This window comes from Pseudonaja textilis, chromosome 5, assembly GCF_049901715.1.
Source record: "Pseudonaja textilis isolate UNSWEBS1 chromosome 5, rPseTex1.2, whole genome shotgun sequence".
Classification (NCBI taxonomy): Eukaryota; Metazoa; Chordata; class Lepidosauria; order Squamata; family Elapidae; genus Pseudonaja; species Pseudonaja textilis.
This window is the reverse complement of record NC_141994.1, coordinates 41,566,773-41,587,311: the sequence shown is the minus strand read 5'-3', so window position 1 is coordinate 41,587,311 and position 20,539 is coordinate 41,566,773. Positions and strand designations below refer to the sequence as shown.

Sequence of the window (20,539 nt, the reverse complement as noted above, 5' to 3'; positions counted from 1 at the left end):
AGAAATACAAATCAACTTCTTCATGAAGACAAGATAGCAAATGGGCAGTTATTTGAATCTTCTTTATTGTATTCTTACTCCAATTACTGATAAACTGGAATTGAAAGAAACAGAGAAGATAGAAGACCTATACATGTTTATTTCATAATTTGCTGAGAAAAAGGAACATTAAAAATGAAACAAGCCCTTGTTTTCATTAAAAATAGCAATGAAAATCAATTAAATTCTGGACTTGTGTACAGTAAACAAGTATAACATTCAGTTTTACATAATTGTGAGATCCTACTGTTCTGTGTGCACTTTGGAATTCTGGCAACTGTGGTATAAAATATACCTAGTATTGCAGAATGCTGTCGTTTTTGTAAACAATGTTTCCTTTAATAATTACATATTCAATCAATTCCTGATGGCCGCCAAATTGATAGATTAAATGTTCCCACCTGAAAGAAGTAGATAATCATATTTTATGCAGAGAACAGAATAAGAAATACTACATAGTCTATATATGATCAAAAAAGATAAACAAACACAGAATGGTATGGTTAAGTGCCTTCCTATTTAAAGGAAGGCATGAATAGCTAGGGGATCACTATGAACCAAGAGTAACTCAAAGGAATTTTCAACTTTTATTATTAGTAATAGCATTATTACTTATAATACTTTCCTAGATAGTGTAATCTAACTAATTTCCAATAATGTCAACATTAATGAATACTTTACACTCTTACCTGGGAGAGTTAATGATAATGAAATCTCCTTGTTTGCCTTTTTCAATGGACCCGTGGGTGTGAGATCTCCCAAGAGCATAAGCAGCATTAATGGTGGCAGCAGCTAAGGCTTCCTTCATGGACATCTTCATGTTTACACAGGCTAAATGCATGACCATCGGCTATGAAAAAAACCAAAAGTGCTGTCAGAATTTACTAAATAGATCAACATTTACATCAGTCACTTCTGAAAGCTTCCAAGCTCAGTTTGCTATGGCATGATTCAAACCATAAGCAATATCAAGCATTTTAAACTATTAAACTATTTTATGGCATTAGGCATTCTGATTCATACAATGGGTGGGCTGGAAGACTCAAAAGGGAACATATTAGAGGTGGTATTCAGCAGGTTATGACCAGTTCTGGAGAACCGGTAGCAGAAATTTTGAGTAGTTCAGAGAACCGGCAAATGCCACCTCTGACTGGGGATTTTACAGTATCCTTCCCCTGCCATGCCCACCAAGCCACGCCCACAGAGCTGGTAGTAAAAAAAAATTGAATCCCACCACTAGAGCAGATAATCCCATTCTGCTTTATTAATTACTTTTTTGGTAGCTCAGTGCCTCAGAGAACCTGACCAGGGTGGAATAATGTCAGCAGAAGGGACAGGAATGACAATTTCAGCCATTTCTTAGTATTTTTGGGGGTGAAGTGGGGTGTGTGAGATGGTAGTTTGGGAACTGTTTATATTTTGTGGATGGGCAGCTTTCCAAAGTTGCACTGCCATTACTTAATGGTTTAAAACCACACTTTGCCAATATTACCTTGGGAGATCCAGAAACTACAAAAGAGAGAATAATGATCTCTATATGACCCATGCATTACACTTGAGAAACTGAGGTTTATCTATATGAATTTCAAGTGTTCAAAAGCATTTTCTTCCTGGAAAATTTTGTGGAAAACTGCTTTCTTTGTGGGGCTATACTATCAGTATTTAAATCCCAAGAATTAAATTTGTAGATCAACAGTATAAAAAAATGAAACACAGTATTTTTATATCTACAATCTGAGGCTATAGGAATAAAAGGAACAGTGAATGAACAATCATTATGGTTCCAATAACCACCAGTATGGGAGCATACCATAGAACAACAGTAAGCATTTGGATTAAAATCACTGCCAAGAGCCACGATCACTCCCTCTTTCAACATTTTTCTAGCTTGAGGCTGTTTCAATCTAAAAGAAAAAGAAAAAGAAGTATTGAAAAAACAAAATTAAATGCATTAGATCATTCTCCATATATAATTTCAAATGTTCTAACATTACAAAATGATTTTTTTTCTGTAATGGGGATAATAAGAGATTCAGGATAGTAACATTACATTATGAATATATCTTAATCCTTAACAAAGTTTTAATTAGAAACACCAGAACTAGAAAATTAAAAAATGATTTATAATTCACTCCCGTGCATGGGTGCTTGGAAGTAAGATTCATTTAAGTCTCACATATGAGTGTAGATTCCAATTCAAAATATAAAGACTGCCAAAAATAAGAGCATATACAGTATACACACAGAGACTTCCAGGCGACATAAAGAACAATTCAGCAGAGCTTAGTTGACACTCTCAATGGAAGCAATGGAATTCTTATCTCCATCATCTCCACAGGACCATCAGACTTTATATGGTCATGGTTAGTAAGCATGGAACTCCCCTGAATCTCGGGTCCTCTTTTTGAGCCAGTGTGTGAGTATTTCATTCACATGGACATTCTTGTTCATATGGGACAAATAGCTGACTTTAAGGTAAAGGTTCCCCTCGCACATATGTGCTAGTTGTTTCCGGCTCTAGGGAGAGGTGCACATCTCCATTACAAAGTTGAAGAGCCAGCACTGTCCGAAGACATCTCTGTGGTCATGTGGCTGGCATGACTAAACGGTGAAAGCACACAGAATGCTATTACCTTCCCATCAAAGTGGTCCCTATATTTCTACTTGCATTTTTGCATGCTTTCAAACTGCTAGGTTGGCAGGAGCTGGGACAAGTAATGGGAGCTCACTCCATTATGCGGCAGTAGGGATTCGAACCACTGAACTGCTGATCTTTCTGATTGACAAGTTCAGCATCTTGTCCACTGAGTCACCGTGTCTCTTTGACTTTACCAGTCCACTATTTCAGCCTTGACCAGCATATTAAAAATTTCCAAAATTGCTATTTTTTATTGCCTGAGATACCAGAATAAGAGTAAGCATGTTATAGAAAACTTAGATAATACAGACCTGCTAACTCATCCTTATTGAGCACTGAATTTGTTGATATTTCTAAAAAAGAATTCTTGTTTTGTATGTTATTATTTACCTTTATTGTTATTGTGAGCTCCTTAGAGTTGTGCTCTTAGATGAGTGACCATACAAATCTTTTAAATATATTAATTGAAAAATAAGTATATTCTAAACTGGGCTTTAGTTTTCAGTAGTCTTCCAAGCTGTGCAAAGTCAATATTTAATTTGAAACTGAAGCTATGTAACATGTAACCCTAACCCTAACCCTAACCCTAAGTGTGTTGATTCAGTTGTAGGGTCCACTGAGATCCATGAGAGATATTCCTTATACTTCCTTCCCCAATATAAAATATTTATATAAAGCCTAATATCCAGATTAAAGCATTGCACTTACCTCAAGATGTAGGCAGTGGTTGGCAATAGCACAGCTGCACATTTTGCCTGAGCCATGGCAACAATTCCTTCATCACTAATTTCTTCTAGATGACTTATAGCTTGTGCACCCAGTTCAGCTCCAAGCTGTAATGCCAAATGTAAGGTGACAAAGAAGCATCAATGAAATATAAAATACGCAAATCAGATCCAGTTTTAAAAACAATAATAATATAAAGCAACAATAGGTTATAAAATGCAAGCTAAAACAGTCACTGCTTCAGATATTTCCTGGTCACATTTGCATATCACATGAAAACATGAAGTATGAAACTGAGGTCTATAATATTCCAAAAGTTTCAGAGCAACCCCCAAAACTCTTCCAAAAGCTGCTAGCATATTATGTTGTTTTTTTAATGAGCCTGGGGGAAATAATAAAAAAATAGAAATTTATTAAATTAATTGCCAACCCAGTTAAATAATATTTTGCTAATTTGTCCTTAGACTACTACTTTATGAAATGTGGTTTCCTTCCTATAATTCAAAATTGTGTCCCTTCCCTCAAAATAATTGGAGGAACCTGGCTTAATGCAATATACTGAGTTCAGCTCCTGGAATCTAGCCCCTCCTCTATTTCCTGGAAAACCAGAAGGGGTTGAGAAAGGATTTCTCATATGATGGTTTATTATTTGATAGAGAAGGCATAGCACTTAAAAATGGAAATATATCTAAATTCCTCTTCGTCAGATGAAAATAAGGAAGAGGAGAAAGAACCAATCAAATTCCCATTGTTCAAAACTGTGGTTTATCATGATATCTAAATATGGGCATGGTATGTTATGATCAAAATTAACTTTTACATGTCAATGTTTGCTTGAGAGTTATTTTTTCCTAAGTAAAACAAGAATAACTACCAGAAGAAAGAGATGATATTAAATTATAATCCATAACTTTATTTTTTTGCTTTAGTTTATTAAATAGATCAAATATATTTGGGATATCATCAGCACCTTTGAAATACTGTTTAGTTGAAGCTTATATTGGAATATATTGTATTATATAAATTATCAGACAATAGTAACATTAATATTTGGAACTATCAAAGTATGATGCAGCAACTATTAAACTGTATATTTTTAATACAATGAAAAAGATGAAAAGGAGAGTTCATTCTCTAATTTTATATCATAAGGAAAAGATAAGCAAAATCGATGTTTGAAAAATGATCAGCAAAGGTTAGGAGGTTCAGCTTTCTAAAAGATTAACCTCATATGCTGCTGCTAAATTTCTCTGTTACTTATTGCCAAAATGTTGTACTGCACGTTAGCATGCTATATTTGTCTTTGCTCTTATCTCAGAACAGAATAAAAACCAAAGGCATTTAGGAAAGGCATACCTCAGCACTTTTCATTGGATGCAGCTCATCCCCATGGAAGTTCATTTGTAACCCTATAGCTTTTCCAGCCTGAAGAATTCTTTTGGTAGAACTCAGATCAAAGACACCCTTCTCACAGAAGACGTCTATATTGTCAACATGTATTTCACCATTAAGATCAAGTTCCTTGAGTTTAGGAAGATGGGTGTTGACAATGTCATCAGCAGCTTCTGTAGCATTTTTCCCTCTGTTAAAGAAAAAAATAAAACAAATCTGCAAAATCAGTTGAATTGAGCAGTGTATGCTCCTCATTCTTTTATGCCGAAAAATCAATAGATGAAGTAAGAATTGTTTAATTATAAGGTGACCATATTATCAATGTCCTGTCTTCCATTGTACACAATCATCTCCCCCTCAATCTGCTACTCTCTGGCTTCTCACTTTCCATTATTTCCGGGAGAAAGTCATCATGAAAAAATCCCTTCCTTTTATTGTGCTTTTCCAGGAATGATTGTACTTTCATAAGTAGTAGCAATAGCAATAGCACTTAGACATATATACTGCTTCACAGTGTTTTACAGCCCTCGCTAAGAGGTTTAGAGAGTCAGTATATTTCTCTCACAATCTGGGTCCTCATTTTATCAACCTCTGAAGCAGGGAAGGCTGAGTCAACCTTAAGCCAGTCAGGATCAAACTGCTGGCAGTTGGCAGAGTTAGCCTGCAATACTGCATTATAACCACTATGCCACCATGGCTCAATTCTGACTTTAGAAATTGTCAGATAATTTCTCCTTCAACTAAAAAGTCAAGATAATTCAACACGCTATACATTTGGCCAAAAATTTAGTGGAGAATTCTGAAAAGTCGATTGTGGCCAACTCTACTTCAAGTGATTTTAGAAACAAAACAACACATAATTACTTAGGAACTGCATGGGCTCCACAGTAGGTAGAAGAAATACCAATGTCCAATTCCTTTTTAGCCTGCTCAATGACCCTGAGCATCTTAATTTCTGTTTCCAAATTTAAACCATATCCACTTTTACATTCAACTAAAGTGGTGCCTGCTCGGAGCATCCGTAACAGACGGATTTTGAAACTTGTGAGGAGTTTATCTTCTGGAGCTTTCTGAGTCTGCTCCACAGTGAAATGTATTCCTCCTCCAGCTTGATGAACATCCATATAGGAAGCACCTGCCAACTTAAAAACAGAATCATCCATGAAACATGTACCTGGGACAAAATTCAGAGTATTCCATCAGGAAAGCTCTCCTGGAAAGATTCTAAAATAACTTTAATTCCTAAATTGGGAACAGATCCGTAGAAGATAATCTCCTATAGACCAATTTTACTTCTTAATTTAGATTAATTTGTATAAATTAAATACAAAATATCAGCAATCACAAAAGAAACATATTGTATCTTAGAAAACATCAGATATTATATGATTAATATGAGTCAGCTATATGTTCACTGGCTTTTTTAAGGCATTCAATTTTCCAGAGACTTAAAATGTATAAATTCAGGCCCTATTTTGCTAATTCAATTGATCAGATTTATATTTGTATAACTATGCAAATAAGACTTAGCAATTATCATACTTTATTGTAATTTTGTGAGGTACTAAACAAGGATGCCAAATCAGTTCTCTCATTTAATTTATTTTTAGAAGCCTTAGCAATTGCACTGTGCACTAACAATCAAATTCAAAGAATTAAATCTGGAGATAAATTATATTTATTAAGCATCCTCATGGATAATATGACATTTACATCGTTGAACCCCAGCTCTGCAGCCAAAGAGAGTAAGGAAAAACTTAAGGGATCTGCAGAGGTATTTGGCATGGTGTCATCTTAAATCAGAAGATCTTACTATGGACTTCTACAGATATATCAGAGCCTGACAATTTTAAAAAATTATATACTCTTATAGTTGAAAGTTTTTTTCAAAAACTAAAACTAAAATCAATAATGCCATCTGTGGCAGATGTGTAAAAAGATTATTCTTTTGGGGGATAAAAAATAGCTAATTTCAAAACAAAATGTTAAATGCCCCACAGAGCTCGACTTATTATATCTATTCATGTGATCCAAAACTTATCTTAAAAACATAGAGTTGATGTTTATTTACTTTTGGCAGCAAAACTAACTATTGCATAACATGTCTTTAAATTTTAACCATTTTTATTTGTGGGTTAAAACAGCCTTTGCAAGTGCAACATTAGAAAATGCTGATGAACTTACAATAATGAACTTTCAGAGGCAAGAACCATATTTTTTATCAAACATATAAAATCAGTAAGTTAAGTCATTTATTATTCTGTTGTTGCCATATCTCAGGGACTTGAAGTCAGTGTAGTCCCATTTCAATGACTGTACCCAACGTTATAATACTTCTGCATTTCCAAAGCAAACAGAAAAGCACTTCAGACACATAGAGTATAATAGAAAGAAAACCAAATCTTCTCTAAATGTTGTAACTTACCTTCATTGCAAATTCATGAACCCTGTCACCAGCCCATACAGGATGTGTGTGGGCATCTACTAGACCTAATTAGAAATAAATTAAACATAAAAATAAATATGAATCCTGGAGTTTTCGAAGTTAGCCCTTAGTACAGAAGAGAGAATTACCAAACTTTAATAATGAATCATGCAGTTAGCAAATGCCTTACATTGCATGTTTAGAAATTGAGAATATGAAACAGAAAGAAGAGAAACTGTTGTTTGCATGTAATTTTGCAGAAAATCGACTAGAAAGAGATTAATCGTCCCTTGTTCTTGAGAATATTCATGCAACTTCTACTGTCTAATGAAGAATGTAATTGTAATTTTATTTATTCATTTAGATTTAGATCCCAACTTTCTATAGGGGCTCAGGGTGGTATATATAGAGAATTTCCCACTCCAATTTTATCTTCACAACACTTTGAGATAGACTGGGCTAAGACATAGTAACTATCCCAAATACTGTATCACTTTTATCGGAATTGTAGCTGCTGAGAAGTGGGATTGTGGGACAATGGATCCATTATGTCCTGCCTGGGGATATTTGTTTGTTTGTTTATAATTTCTTTTTTGTTTCAAAATTTTCTATAGCATTAGCCTTGTAAATAGGCATCCAACTATGGATGGAAATATTAAACCATATTAAATCTTTATATTTTTCAGGGCATTTTTAATGTATTCATTTGCTATTATTTCAGTTCTGAAGCTTCTTGATCTAAGTTTATGCTGCCTGCTTAACATATACAGTTGAAGGTTGATTTTGTGCTACTCATTCTTTGACCAGTAAACCTACAGGAACACAAAGGAGCTCTCAGGGCCGCATACAGTCTTGACAACAGTTCTGTCAGTTCTGTCAAGTTGGGGGGAAAAGCCTGGCCTAAGATCTTTCAGACAGTTTTGTAGTGTGCTGTCTGAAAGATTTTGTGGTGCTTGCTGAGGGATTGTGAGAAATGCAGTCTCTGAAGATCTCTGGGGAACACCAGATAGAGAAGGCTGCAATTATAACAACTTTAATAATAGAATGTAATAGGAAAAAATTGAGAAGAGCAGCCCAGTCCCAAGACATGAATGCTTAAAATGCACCTGGAAACAGACTACAAACCACTATAGCTCCTGAAGCAGTGGCATCTCATGTCCTAAAACCAACATCACTAATGCGATGGATTGTTGTGTCTATAAAAGGGGAGATGGTGTGATGGACTACAGTTAAGAGGCAATTTCCTTGGAAGGAGGTAGCATATTCCAAGAAGTGGGGCAAGATTGGAAACAGAGGAAGAGATTTAGGATAACTACTCACTAGACTCTCCCAGAATATTTCCATTAGGGTTCCAATAGTATAGGTTTAGTCTGGCAAGATTCTGTCTATATCATGTAAGCAAATAAAAAATTGGATTTGGGTTGGATTCAAGATTCTAGAATCTGTGTCATTCTTCTATGTCAAGAATGACATAGAAGACCTGACATTTGCTGCCATATTCTGCACCAACTGAAGCTTCTGGTTCTGATTTTACATATTGTAGATTTAAAGTCCTGGCATGCTTAACAGATACATCCAATTTGACACAACCCTCTTTCTTTCAGAATGTTCCGTGTCCTTTATCCAGGCCTTTTCATTTCAAGGGAAAGGAAAGGATAGAGATATAGCTTGCCCCCACCCCCAAATAAATTTCTGCTTGGTGCAATAAATCTTTAAATCCATACCAACCTGGTAAAATGCACTTTCCCGAACAATCAATTATTTTGTCAAAAGTTGCTCCAGAGAATTTCTCACGAATGGCCCTTGTATCACCAACTGCCTTTATACACCCATCTCTGAAAACAAACCACAACTTGAGATTATATGTCATGGAATTACCTGTTTCTTCTTAATGCCTTTCTTCTGTGCTGAAGATCTCTTCTTTCATCGAGTGGTTTAAGCACCTTTTTTTGATCCACCAGTATGGAAAGAAGAATAAACTGGGGCCTAGATCAGGGCTCGCTTACAAATGAGTCTTATCTGGAGAGATTACTTTTTCTCATTTTTGCAAAAGGTCTCAAAAAATGTTCTCCTGCTCACTCCTCTGTATCCTCCCATCCAGGGGTGGGATCCGACAGGCTTAACTACCAGTTTGGTCATTTACAAGGTTCGGTGATTTACGAAGTGCTTCCCTGCACGCTGCTCGCGTGCGCCTGTAAATCGTCATCAGCATGTTGCGTGCAGAGAAGCAGCCTTTCAAGGAGCCCCCTTTTCCTGCTTTTTAAACTGCAGCTGTGCCTCGCATGGCAGCTGAAGTTGAAAAAAATCAGGAAATAAAGGTCAAGTAAGAGCCCAGGTGGGCGGGTGGGCAAAAACATCAGCAGAGATAGAGTTGGTTCTATGTCTGCTGCTCTTCAGAGCTACCGGTTCTACAGAGGTGGACAGAACCAATAGAAACCCACCCCTGCTCCCATCATATCTTCTTCCTAGTATCCTTATGATTTATATTGACTGTTTCCTAGTATGATTGATTGCTTATTGTACCCTATGACTATCATTAAGTGTCGTATCTTATGATTCTTGACTCCTGACAAATGTATTTTTTCTTTTATGTATACTGAGAGTATTTACACCAAGACAAATTCTTTGTGTGTCCAATCACACTTGGCCAATAAAATATTCTATTCTTTTGTTTTCCCTTTTGTTTTGTTTTTTCAGGAAAAGTAAGAGATGCTCAAATTCTTTGCTGGTAGCCCTGGTCAATCAATCTATTTCAGCAGAATTAATATATTCTCACATTAGGAGAGAGTAAGCTACCAATATCAATGGGGTAACTGATTGAAGTAAGTTGCATTCTTTTTAATGAGTCCTCCACATGTGGCCACATCTTAATTCACTCATAAATTCATTTATAGTAGAAACAGTAGGACTGCATAGACACACAATGTTATGTGGGTTTCTTGCTTCTGGATTAGCCTGCTGGTTGGGCTTCATAAAACATGCTTTATGGCAAACCTCCACGGTTAATGCAGGCCATGGCATTCATGCCTATGGGTGCTCTGGGTCTTCTGAGCATGGTCGTTTGCTTGAAGGTGTGTTAATGAAACGTCTGTCAGCAAACGACCAATGTCTGGAATAATCTGACTCTGTGGTTTCTTCCCCAAACCCCAAAAACTTTAACCTTAGACTGTCTACTATTGACCTCACCCCTTTCCTAAGAGGTCTGTAGGGGGCGTGCATAAGCGCACCAACGGGCCTACTGTCCCTGTCTATTGTTTCTTTTTATTTTATTTTTCTTATATGTATCCATTTCACGTATTCATAACTATGTTATACTTATACCTGTTATCTTATAATCGCTTGACAAATAAATAAATGAATAAAAAATAAAAGCTCAGAGAGCCCCCAAGGACTCCACAGCTCAATCCTGAGCTACCCATTCTCTTTTCTGGAATGAATTTATTCTATCCTAAACTTTAATTCCAAGAAAGTTAATAAAGTAAAGCAATAACCAAACATTGTTAATAGTTGGATTTATTGCGAGTGAGGTGGGAGACTCCACGGGGTTTTAGGCTTCAGGCAACCGTTTCTCACCTCCGCCTGCCATCTGAAAGGCCAGGGCAGCTGGCCACGGCCATTCGGAATGCCGCTCTGCCCAGAGCCACGACCCATCGCCTCTGGCGAAGATGCACTTACTTGCCGACCACCACGCTGGCGTTTTCCCGCAGGGCCACCTGCTGCATGCCGGCCTCCAAGAGATACCGCTCGCCTTGGGTGCAAACAAGCACCAGTTGCTGAGCTCCTTCGAGCATCAGTTTGTACTCCCCGCCGCCGGCCATCGCCTAGTCCTCCGCAGAGCCAAAAGCAGGATAGCGGCCGCAGGGGGCGAAGAGCAAGTTTGCTCGGTCAGGGTGGATCTCTCGGGAAGGGCCGAGTTTATTTGCTGGCGGCATTCAGCACGACGAGGCGCAGCCCGGCTTAATGCGTAGCACTTCGTTGCCCTTGATTTATTCTCGACCCTGCGCTATCAGTCAGCTTGCTTCTGCCTGCCTCAAACTTGGCTCTTGCCACCCTCTGATTAAGGGCGGTGACAAAACTTTTGGGTTGACATAAAGATAACAAGGATTTCACTTTGGATGTCTTCGTGCTTTTTTTTTTTTTACAAAATTTTGTGAAGCTATCCTAGAGTCATTTTGAAGCTGGGCTGCCTGAAAACTTGATGAATAGGTGCAAAGCAAGTCGCGATCGGCTTAGCGCCACCACGAACTGTGATTTAGGGGCCATAATGGACTGAATCTGCTCAGTGGAATTGTTTAGAATTGGAGCGGGGGAGCCATGAGAAATGGTTGAAACATGAAATAAATGCCCCAACTGTATAAACCAGCCACAGAGAAGCCAACCCAACTCAGGCGCAGAAGTAACATAACTTTTCTGGATACAAAAGATGTCTTCTCAACCAAGGAGGAAACCTGTGAATCCCCTTCTATGGAGAGGTTTTGAAATGGCAAATGGTGCCTCTTTGGTGCCACCTGGGACAACTTCTGGAAAAGAAGCTTAATAAATGAATTCACAGGCACACACAGGCACACACTTTTCCCATATAGAAAGAGAAAATAGGGGGCTGTGATAAATCTGACGAGTTAGCCTGGATGGCAAGCCATAACTGACTAGGACCTCTGTGGCATCAGCTGGAGCACTAAAATCACAATTTCTCTCTTGTGATGAATTTTACTTGTGGGATTTTATTTTAAGTGGTTGCTCATAATTCCAAAATATCTGAGGGTAAACTCTTAGCACAAAGTTTTAACCGTTTGTTTTAAGATTAACTCCAGTAATTTAGGAATGTGTGGCATAAACTTCAGACCTCAATGCTTGCACTATAATCAGTATGGTAGAATTGCAGAATTGCACCGTCTTTATTGTTTTCTCAAAGCAATGCCCATTATTTCCAAATCGATTTTACTTCAATTGTCGATCTCCCTTGTTCTCTAGAAGGCACGCTCAAAACTATGTGCTTGAGCAACATTAGTTCAGTCTTATGCATCAATGGAAGCAACTGCCACAGAGTTCAATGGAACCGAGGTACTCCCTGGTCCCTCTTTAGGCTCCGATGAACTGAGTTTACTTCTGGGGAGGTGTGCGTCCCACGAGAACAAATACTGAAAGGTAGCAGTTTTAAACCCAAAGCCCGAATTTTGTGGAAACTTAATGACAGTCACCTTTATTCTTCCTGATCTGAACACAAGCCCGCCAGAGCAACAGAAAGAAAGGGATCTAGTCGCATATAAAATACAATAGAATTTTATAGATAGAATACTTCTCCTATTTTATCATCATTCATATAGTAAGTGCCCCACAAGAAGGAAGGAATCTCAAACTCTACGATTACTCATAAAGGCACATACAAATATCCGTTTCTTCCTGGCAACGTCCTTGCACTTAAGAAATTGAAGGACTTGTTGAACACAAGCCACGAGCTCTTTTCCCAGTTCAGACGCGGTAAGAATTGGGGGCGAAGCCGCCAAGAGTGGGCAGCTGAACTGCGGAGTTCCGCCCAGTTTCGTCCGCTGGAGTCGAGATCGGGCGGAAAGGGCCGAGCTGTATAGGTCAGCTCCCGGGCCCGCAGTCCAGACCGCCAGAGCCGATTAAAGCGCCCACAAGAGCCAAGTAGAATGCGGGGATGGGAGAGGGGAGAGAGGGGGAGGGAGAGGGAGGGAGAGATCCGACGCCCTCCCAGTCTATGGGCGAAGCAAGGCGAATCCCGACCTCCCAGGGCGCCGAAGGGCTTCTCTGCCGGGGAAGGACCTCCAGCTTCCGCTGCCCGGCGGGCCCGTGGCTGGCGGCTGCCTGAGAACGGCCGTCATCCGAGCCAGAGTTCCGTGGGAATGCTCGCCTCGTGCCCAGCAGCCGGGCTCAACCGTCTCCTCGCGGGAAGTCCAGTCTGATCGCGACGAGCCCAAGTGCCTCGGCTGAGTAGCTCGCGTGGGGCTGCTGGGTGTCATCGCCCGAGGAAGCTCCGCTGGGGAAGGTGAGCCGGGGTCTCTTCGGCCTCTTTCGAGCTCTGCAAAGGTGCCGGTAAGATGGAGCGGCTGCAGCCGTCGCACCCCTCCGCTGTGCCCACCTGCCTTTTCGGGGTTAGGACGGCGGGCAGACGTTAACTTGTCTGGCCGATGTATTTGCTTACCCAATATAAAAACTTCCTTCAGAAATAGCAATAGCACTTAGACTTATATACCTCTTTACCGCCCTCTCGAAACGGTTTACAGAGTCAGCGTATTGCCCCCAACAATTTGGGTCCTCATTTTACCCACCTGGGAAGGATGGAAGGCTGAGAGTCAACCTTCAGCCTGGTGGGATTTGAACTGCCAAATTGTAGGCAGGTGGCTGCAGAAGTAGCTTGCAGGATTGCAACTCTAACCACTGCACTACAGAGGCTCCTAAATAAATAAATAAATAAATAAATGCTGGAATAGGTCAAATAAGTTTTGGAGAAAGACATTCTGTGTTTGGAGGATTTGTGGATGAAGCAATTTTTAGTCTTTTTATTAAATCCTAGAACTTCCTCAAGTCTTACACCTTCCACTTTGCTTAGCCACTTAAAAGGATTGAATAAATTTAAAGTACAGATAGTCGTCAGTAAATGGAGGTAAGTAATTAGGACTGAGAACTCTGTTGCTTAACAAAACAGTCATAAAGCACAATATATCATGACCTCACTGATTTGTGACAGCGGTTCCAGTTCTGATGGATTAGGCAAAACCCCTGTGGTCAGTTGGTGTGATGCCATGTAATCACAATTTGCAAATTCCTACTGGTTTCCCCTTGGCTTTGTTTTTGGAAGCAGAAAGTGAAGGTTGGACATGGCAATCAAACAGGATACTGCAACCATTGTAAGTACAATTATAAGCCCAGTGTCCAAATCACAATTGTGTGGCCATGTGGATGCTGCAATGGCTGCAGCTTTGAGCATGTCTCTTTGTGCAATATTATCCTAATTTTGGTTGGTCACTGAATGAATGACAAGACTACCTCTAAAACTAGACTCATAGTAAATATGGTTTTTTTCTCCTTCCATTAAATTCAATTCCTGGAAACTGCTTAAATTAATCTCTGTAGTTTTCTGGCAAGAAGTAGTATGCCATTGCCTCCTTCCTAGGGATAAGAGTAAGTAAGTGGCCCAAGATCTCCTAGTTTCTAGCCTGATGCCTTAACTTAATCACTACACCAAACTGGCTTTGCAACAAAACTGCAGAGACATTTCCAGGCAATCTCAGATAATTGGACATGATTTAACAGAAGAATGGAAATTGGACACATTAAAGCACAAAACAAAAGAACAGTGATGATAATTTAAAAGAATATGTTCACTAAAATCATGGCAATACCTCTTCTAAAGGCCAGTCACAGTTGTAGAGAAAATGTATTCTAAAATTGGAGCTAATATATTTCAAAATTTAGGAATAACCAGTGTTAGCTTCCAAATTCTGGTTGACAAGAATAGAGTCTATTCAAGCTTGAAGCTTGTTCCCTATAATAAGACAGGTAGAACCACATACTTTTATATTTCTTTGTCAAATCTGTCTCCACTGTCACCACCATCTATTTTAGCTTGACATACACTATTAATAAGTCACCAGTAAGCATTCAACCATCAGAAAAAAGGAAAACAAAAATTAATTTTGGTGCAACATTTCTTCTTGTAAATATGATTGTGAGACACACATACACACACGTGTAGCACACATTTAATTTTCAGGATGCCAAATGTATCATTACAGAGCATTGAATTATTTACTTGCAGATTGAATAAAATGTGATTCAAGTCCTTCTTGCTATTGTGTTTCTCTGTTTTGCTAGTTCTAAGAAGAATTTTGTGTGAAAATGGCATCAACAAGTGTTACGCCTAGTCCTTTCGTGGAACTAGATGGTAATAATAACATTTTAAAATTATGTAATCTTAGTAATTATAAAATTCTAATTAGGGAAGCTATTTAATTCTGGAAAATGCATATCAAGAGATATAGTAAGGAAGGAATCTGGGAAGAATGATGCATTGTTGGTAGGCTCTTCATATATTATGTATAGAGACTAAAATAAAGCATAGTGAAATAATTAACTGCATGGCAGGAGTGAATTGAATTAGTAGGTTAAGAAGCTGCATACTCTATGGATCTCTCCTTGGTGCATCTATGGCAAAAGAAAGGAGCAGGGGTGGGATTCAACTGGTGTTACTACCGGTTCGGTGAGAGTGCGTTTTGCATGTGTGTGTACAGCATTTGCAAAAAACCATCAGCTGTGCCACCTGGACAGCTGACAAGTGCTGCACACGGGTGCACAGTGTTTGAAAATCCTCTTCTTTCCTGCTTTTTCAGCCTCAGCTGTGCCGTGCAAAGCAATTGAGGTTGAAAAAGCAGGAAATAAAGTACAGCCAAGAGCCCAGGTGAGCCAAACAGGCGACCAAAAGGGCGTCACAGAGAACTGGTTCCGTGTCTGCTGCTCTTCAGAGCTACCAGTTCTATAGAACCGGGCTGAACTGGTAGCATCCCATTCCTGGAAAGGAGTCTGTGGTTCTCTAAACCTGGTGCTTCAGTGGGGTCTTGGAGACCTAAGTAGGCTTTATGATCTCAAGCATCCATGCCCACTTGAAAACTAAAGCACTAAATTTCTTCTCTAAATTATGTTTATTGCTTTTAAGTAAAAGAGTTTCTATTTATTTCTAACCCAGATAGTCCTTGACTTATGATAGTCTGAAGTTACAACAGACCTCTCCCCTATGGCTCATTGTGATCTGGATTCAAAATTCCAATGTCTGGGGACATTCCTCCCCACCAATCATATGATTGCATTTTGGGTGCTTGACAACTGGTCTGTGCATCTTCCTGCAGTCACATGACCACAATTTACTACATTTTGTTTTTTTGCCAGAAATTAACATTTACTTCCAGTTTCAGCAAAAAATGCCCTTTTGCAAATAGTAGATTCCCTTAATGACTGTGACTTTATGTTCCCCACATTCACTTAGCAACTGCTTCAGTAAAGTCAAAAATTCAGCTGTGGTTGCACGATGACCCCTTTAATGATCAGCATGACTGTAATTCAAGGTTTACCTGTATATATAGAGGCCTCAGCTTTTTGAAATATACATATATTTCTCTTTAGAGATTTTTATTGCTTCTTAATTGTCCCACTTGTTTTCTGATTCCACAAATATTCCATATCATCATTTTGATATACTCTTAGATGGAGTCACAGTTAGGAAAGAGAAAGAGGGAAAATATAACTTAAAAAAAAACTTTTTGGTATACAGCCCTTTTATCAAACTGTCTTCACTGATACCTGATCTGGCCTTTCCAAATGCACAAGTCTTTGCCACCAGCAATCCACTCTTCCGTTCTCCCTTTCAGGTCCTTCTGTCCCTCAGCTGCAGATCCTTGATTGACCCAGAATATCCAGTCACCATAGCACAAATACCACCTCCAGCAATGTCCAACATCCACCAACAACATACTCCACAACCTAAGAAATCTGTTCCCTTCAGTATTTTCACTAAAAGACAGACATGACTGATCTCAGCTTTTTCAATTAGGGAGAAAACTTCTCACTGTTTGCATGATCTTATGCATTGTGCTGGCAAACAAGAACAAAAACCCTTTAACACTGAGGCCATTGTACAACTCCTCTCATCTCATTCTGCCAGGGGATCTCTCTTGGAGATGCTGCTAAACTTTCTTGGCCAGTGTAGTCAGTGATGAGAGATGCCTAGAATGATTGTTCAACAATATCTGGGGGGTGGGGGACTAATGATTCCTGATTCCCTTTCTTAAGGAAATTGTAGTTCTTTAAGTAACATAACTATATACTTAAGAGAGGTGCAAATACATAAAGTTTATTTTATGATAATCCTATTTCACAGGATTCCAAAATATCTATGCTCCAGAATAAGAGGAACTGTCTTGGGGTGGGTTCTGGAGAATTCCCAGGTGGGAACAGACAGAGGTGGTCCCCAGGTTTTCTACTTACAGCTCTGAACTAATACTCTACTTCATCCTTTATACCCTAAATGCCAAGTAACATAACCTTTAAATGACCTATAACACAATTAACTGTTATGTAATTTCTGCTCTACAGTATGAAATTCATAGTTCTGCTAGAGCGGAGAACATGCGGGTATCTGAAGAAGTGTGCTGTTATATTATGAGATAACTTTTTATTTATTATAAAAAATATAATTATATATTATATTATATGTAATATAATATGTTGACATCAACAGATAAGTATAAGCTGTTGGTGTTTAAGATGCTGAAAAATAGACCCTCTGCTGTTTTTGCTGCAACAGACTAACATGGATGGCTTGTTGGGAATAACTTGGTTGATGTGTCCTTGAAAAGCACATGTTTGTTTACCTGCTGCAGATTCTAACCTAGTAATACAAAACTGCTGTTGCCTGTTGTTAGTGCTGACATTTTCAAGTGTACTAAAATATTTTTCTTTAATATTGTCCATCAGAAGAATACAGGCAAAAATCACCTTTTGAAAGGATGAACACTGAAATCTACCTTTACAGAGATATTGAATGCACAGAGAAAGAAATTGTAAGTATTCGACTGGTCAGCTATTGCTGACTATAATGCCTTCTTGGCCTCTTTGTTTGGATCAGTTTCACATATCCCATTGAATCATAGTTTGCTTTACCTCCAAAAAAGGTAAGGGCAGTTTCATAGACAAACCAAAGTCATCAGGGCTTCTTACTAATGTGGAATAACTAATTGCAGTTATATTTTAGACAATGAAAAATCAACAATTTAAAATAAGACAGCAATAACGATAATACAAATAATTATAAATAGAAACCAGAACTTTCTGTATGTTTTAAACATTCATTTTGGACAACCAAAAGAGAAAGGTCTGCTTCTTTCTCTGGAGCCAAATAAAGAAAGTATCATATATTATGGCTAACAGAGCTCCTTAAATCAAGTTTCTTGCCTCTTCCTCCCCCTCCTCCTTCTCAATTTCTTATTATCTTGCTCTTTCTCTGCTCCTTCTTCTTCTTCAGTTAATTATTGGAAATAACAATTGGAAACAACAATATGAAGATTCAACGGTAGTTTGAGAACATGAAGAAAACACATTAAATGAATCACAGAGAAATTCTCTTGGCTACCATTTAGTTTCTCATTTAATTGGAATTCCAATAATTTACTTTCAAATTTCGTAGAACTATAATATACATTCAAAAAATAGAGAACAACCTGCAGAACAGTGGTGGGATTCAATTTTTTTTTACTACTGGTTCTGTGGGCGTGGCTTGGTGGGTGTGGCAGGGGAAGGATACTGTAAAATCTCCAGTCAGAGGTGGTATTTGCCAGTTCTCTGAACTACTCAAAATTTCCACTACCGGTTCTCCAGAACTGGTCAGAACCTGCTGAATACCACCTCTGCTGCAGAAGCAATAAAATTTGCCTAAGTAGATTTTCTTTAAAAACTCATTTCCTGATATATCATTCTCCATTCCCATGCATGTAGAGTTGGGGATAACAAAATACGTGGACTTTTTGAAAAAGACTGGTAGAGTTATATTTGGATGTGTTTTTATTATTTTTAACATTGTGTTTAATTTTTAAGCCACCTTGGAAATAAAATAAAATCTTTACTATGATCATAGACCAGCATAAGCCTTGAGAAGATTATGACTTTGGAAGGTGGTTAGGAAATGCATTGTACATTTTGAAAAACTCGACAATAAACATGGATTTCAATTTTAGATTAGAAAAACTAAGCAGACTGTTAAGGCATATGAAAGGAGCACCATTTCATCAAGAGCCCGGTGTCGAAAAGCTTTGAGAAAACTAGAGGAAGTCACTGAACAAGAAACAACAGAAACAATGGGAAAAGATGTTCCTGCTCTGAATTGGGCTCTTGCTTTTGCAAAGTGTGAGTAAACATTTTAGACTGCAGGAACACTGATGAATTTTGTGATTTTTGCGGTTTTGATTAAGTTGATATTTTCATAGATGTCTCTGATTGGGTCAGGATTTTCTAATCAGTTTAGTGGTTTTTAATACACAATAATATCATTGTTGTTTTCCCTTTCTGGTATTTTTGCCCAAATGCTCTCAACTGGATTTCTGTGCCTCAGTATCTGGATCTAAAAAAACGTGTGAACGTCTTTTACATTTACTGCCACCCTTACCCCACCCCCCACTTAATCTGGCTTACTCTTTGGAGTAAGTGGTACCCTTTAATCCTTGCATTCCACACATGAGTTTTATTCCACCAGGTATTTAGTACAGGTAGTCCTTGCTTGTTGCCTCATGACCACAAGTTCCATCATTAAGCTAGGCAGTCATTAAGTGAGTCACACCCTATTTTGCAATGTTTTTTTTTGCCAAGGTCATTCAGGGATTCCAGCTTTCCACTTTGGCTTTGCTTGTCAGGGTCCTTTGGAAGATTATGAATGATAATCATATGACACCTGGACACTGCAATCCTCAAAAATACATGCCGATTGCCAGTTTTGATCATGTGACTGCAGAATCACTGTGATAAACATTAAATTAATGGTCATAAATTGAGGATTAGCTATAATGCCATTAAGACTTTTAGTTTTTCCTGTTTGTTCTTTCTAGCCTCTAATTATCTAAAGACTTTGGAAACCCTGAATCATATAACACAGGGAGTTCCTTCCAACTTATTACTACCATAGATTGGTGCCTTCAGATCCTGCATGTTATTCTCAGTAGAGTGAGGTCACTATTTTCTGGAGTTTTTTTTCTCACCCCTCACTCATTCCATATGGGTGAGAAGAAGTTGTTTTAAAATTATCTGTATAATGTGTGTAAGTTATCTTCCAAACCAGTGGTGGGATTCAATTTTTTTTACTACTGGTTCTGTGGGTGTGGCTTGGTGGGCGTGGCAGGGGAAGGATACTGTAAAATCTTCAGTCAGAGGTGGTATATGCAGTTTCTCCAAACTACTCAAGATTTCCACTACCAGTTCTCCAGAACTGGTCAGAACTTGCTGAATATCACCTCTGTTCCATACACATTTCCCAAACCTCATCCAGCTGTACTGGAACATCAACAGGGACACTCTGAAATCTATTCTGAAGATAAAAAGAAAAAAAAACAGGTCTTGACTGGTAGATTTGTTTTCTTCTTATCTTCAAGGAACAATGAAATATGATGGCACATCTCAAAAGAGGAAAAGAAATCTTGCTTTTGTGGAATATTCTACATAGTCATCTGCTAAATGGGTATTTTACAGAATAGTTTGCTTGAACTACTCTGCCAAACTCCTGTTGGCTCACTAATTAAATGAATTCTTAGTTTTGGCTCTAT

General features: G+C 38.4%; 2 protein-coding genes across 4 annotated transcripts in view; one reads left to right on the top strand and one right to left on the bottom strand.

Moving 5' to 3' along the window:
• Window positions 1-43: 43 nt before the first annotated feature.
• AMDHD1 (amidohydrolase domain containing 1) lies at window positions 44-11,053 on the bottom strand. The gene is made up of 9 exons (XM_026698406.2): window positions 10,896-11,053; window positions 8,949-9,055; window positions 7,221-7,285; window positions 5,660-5,937; window positions 4,760-4,985; window positions 3,386-3,510; window positions 1,850-1,943; window positions 729-889; window positions 44-440 (listed from the first exon to the last, which is right to left on the bottom strand). The coding sequence occupies exons 1-9, from the start codon at window positions 11,036-11,038 to the stop codon at window positions 335-337; spliced, it is 1,305 nt and encodes a 434-aa protein (XP_026554191.1). The 5' UTR covers window positions 11,039-11,053; the 3' UTR covers window positions 44-334.
• Window positions 7,012-20,539, top strand: part of CCDC38 (coiled-coil domain containing 38) — a 34,499-nt gene continuing 20,971 nt past the window's right edge. Inside the window, exons 1-4 of one of the 3 annotated variants that reach the window (XM_087934615.1) lie at window positions 7,012-7,033; window positions 15,057-15,126; window positions 17,709-17,794; window positions 18,965-19,133. In XM_087934615.1, coding sequence (XP_087790741.1) covers window positions 15,081-15,126; window positions 17,709-17,794; window positions 18,965-19,133 — 301 coding nt within the window. In that variant the 5' untranslated portion in view covers window positions 7,012-7,033; window positions 15,057-15,080. Of the gene's footprint in view, window positions 7,034-12,836; window positions 13,275-15,056; window positions 15,127-17,708; window positions 17,795-18,964; window positions 19,134-20,539 lie in introns of those variants that run through there. The other 2 variants (XM_026698413.2, XM_087934614.1) reach the window with 2 other exon arrangements.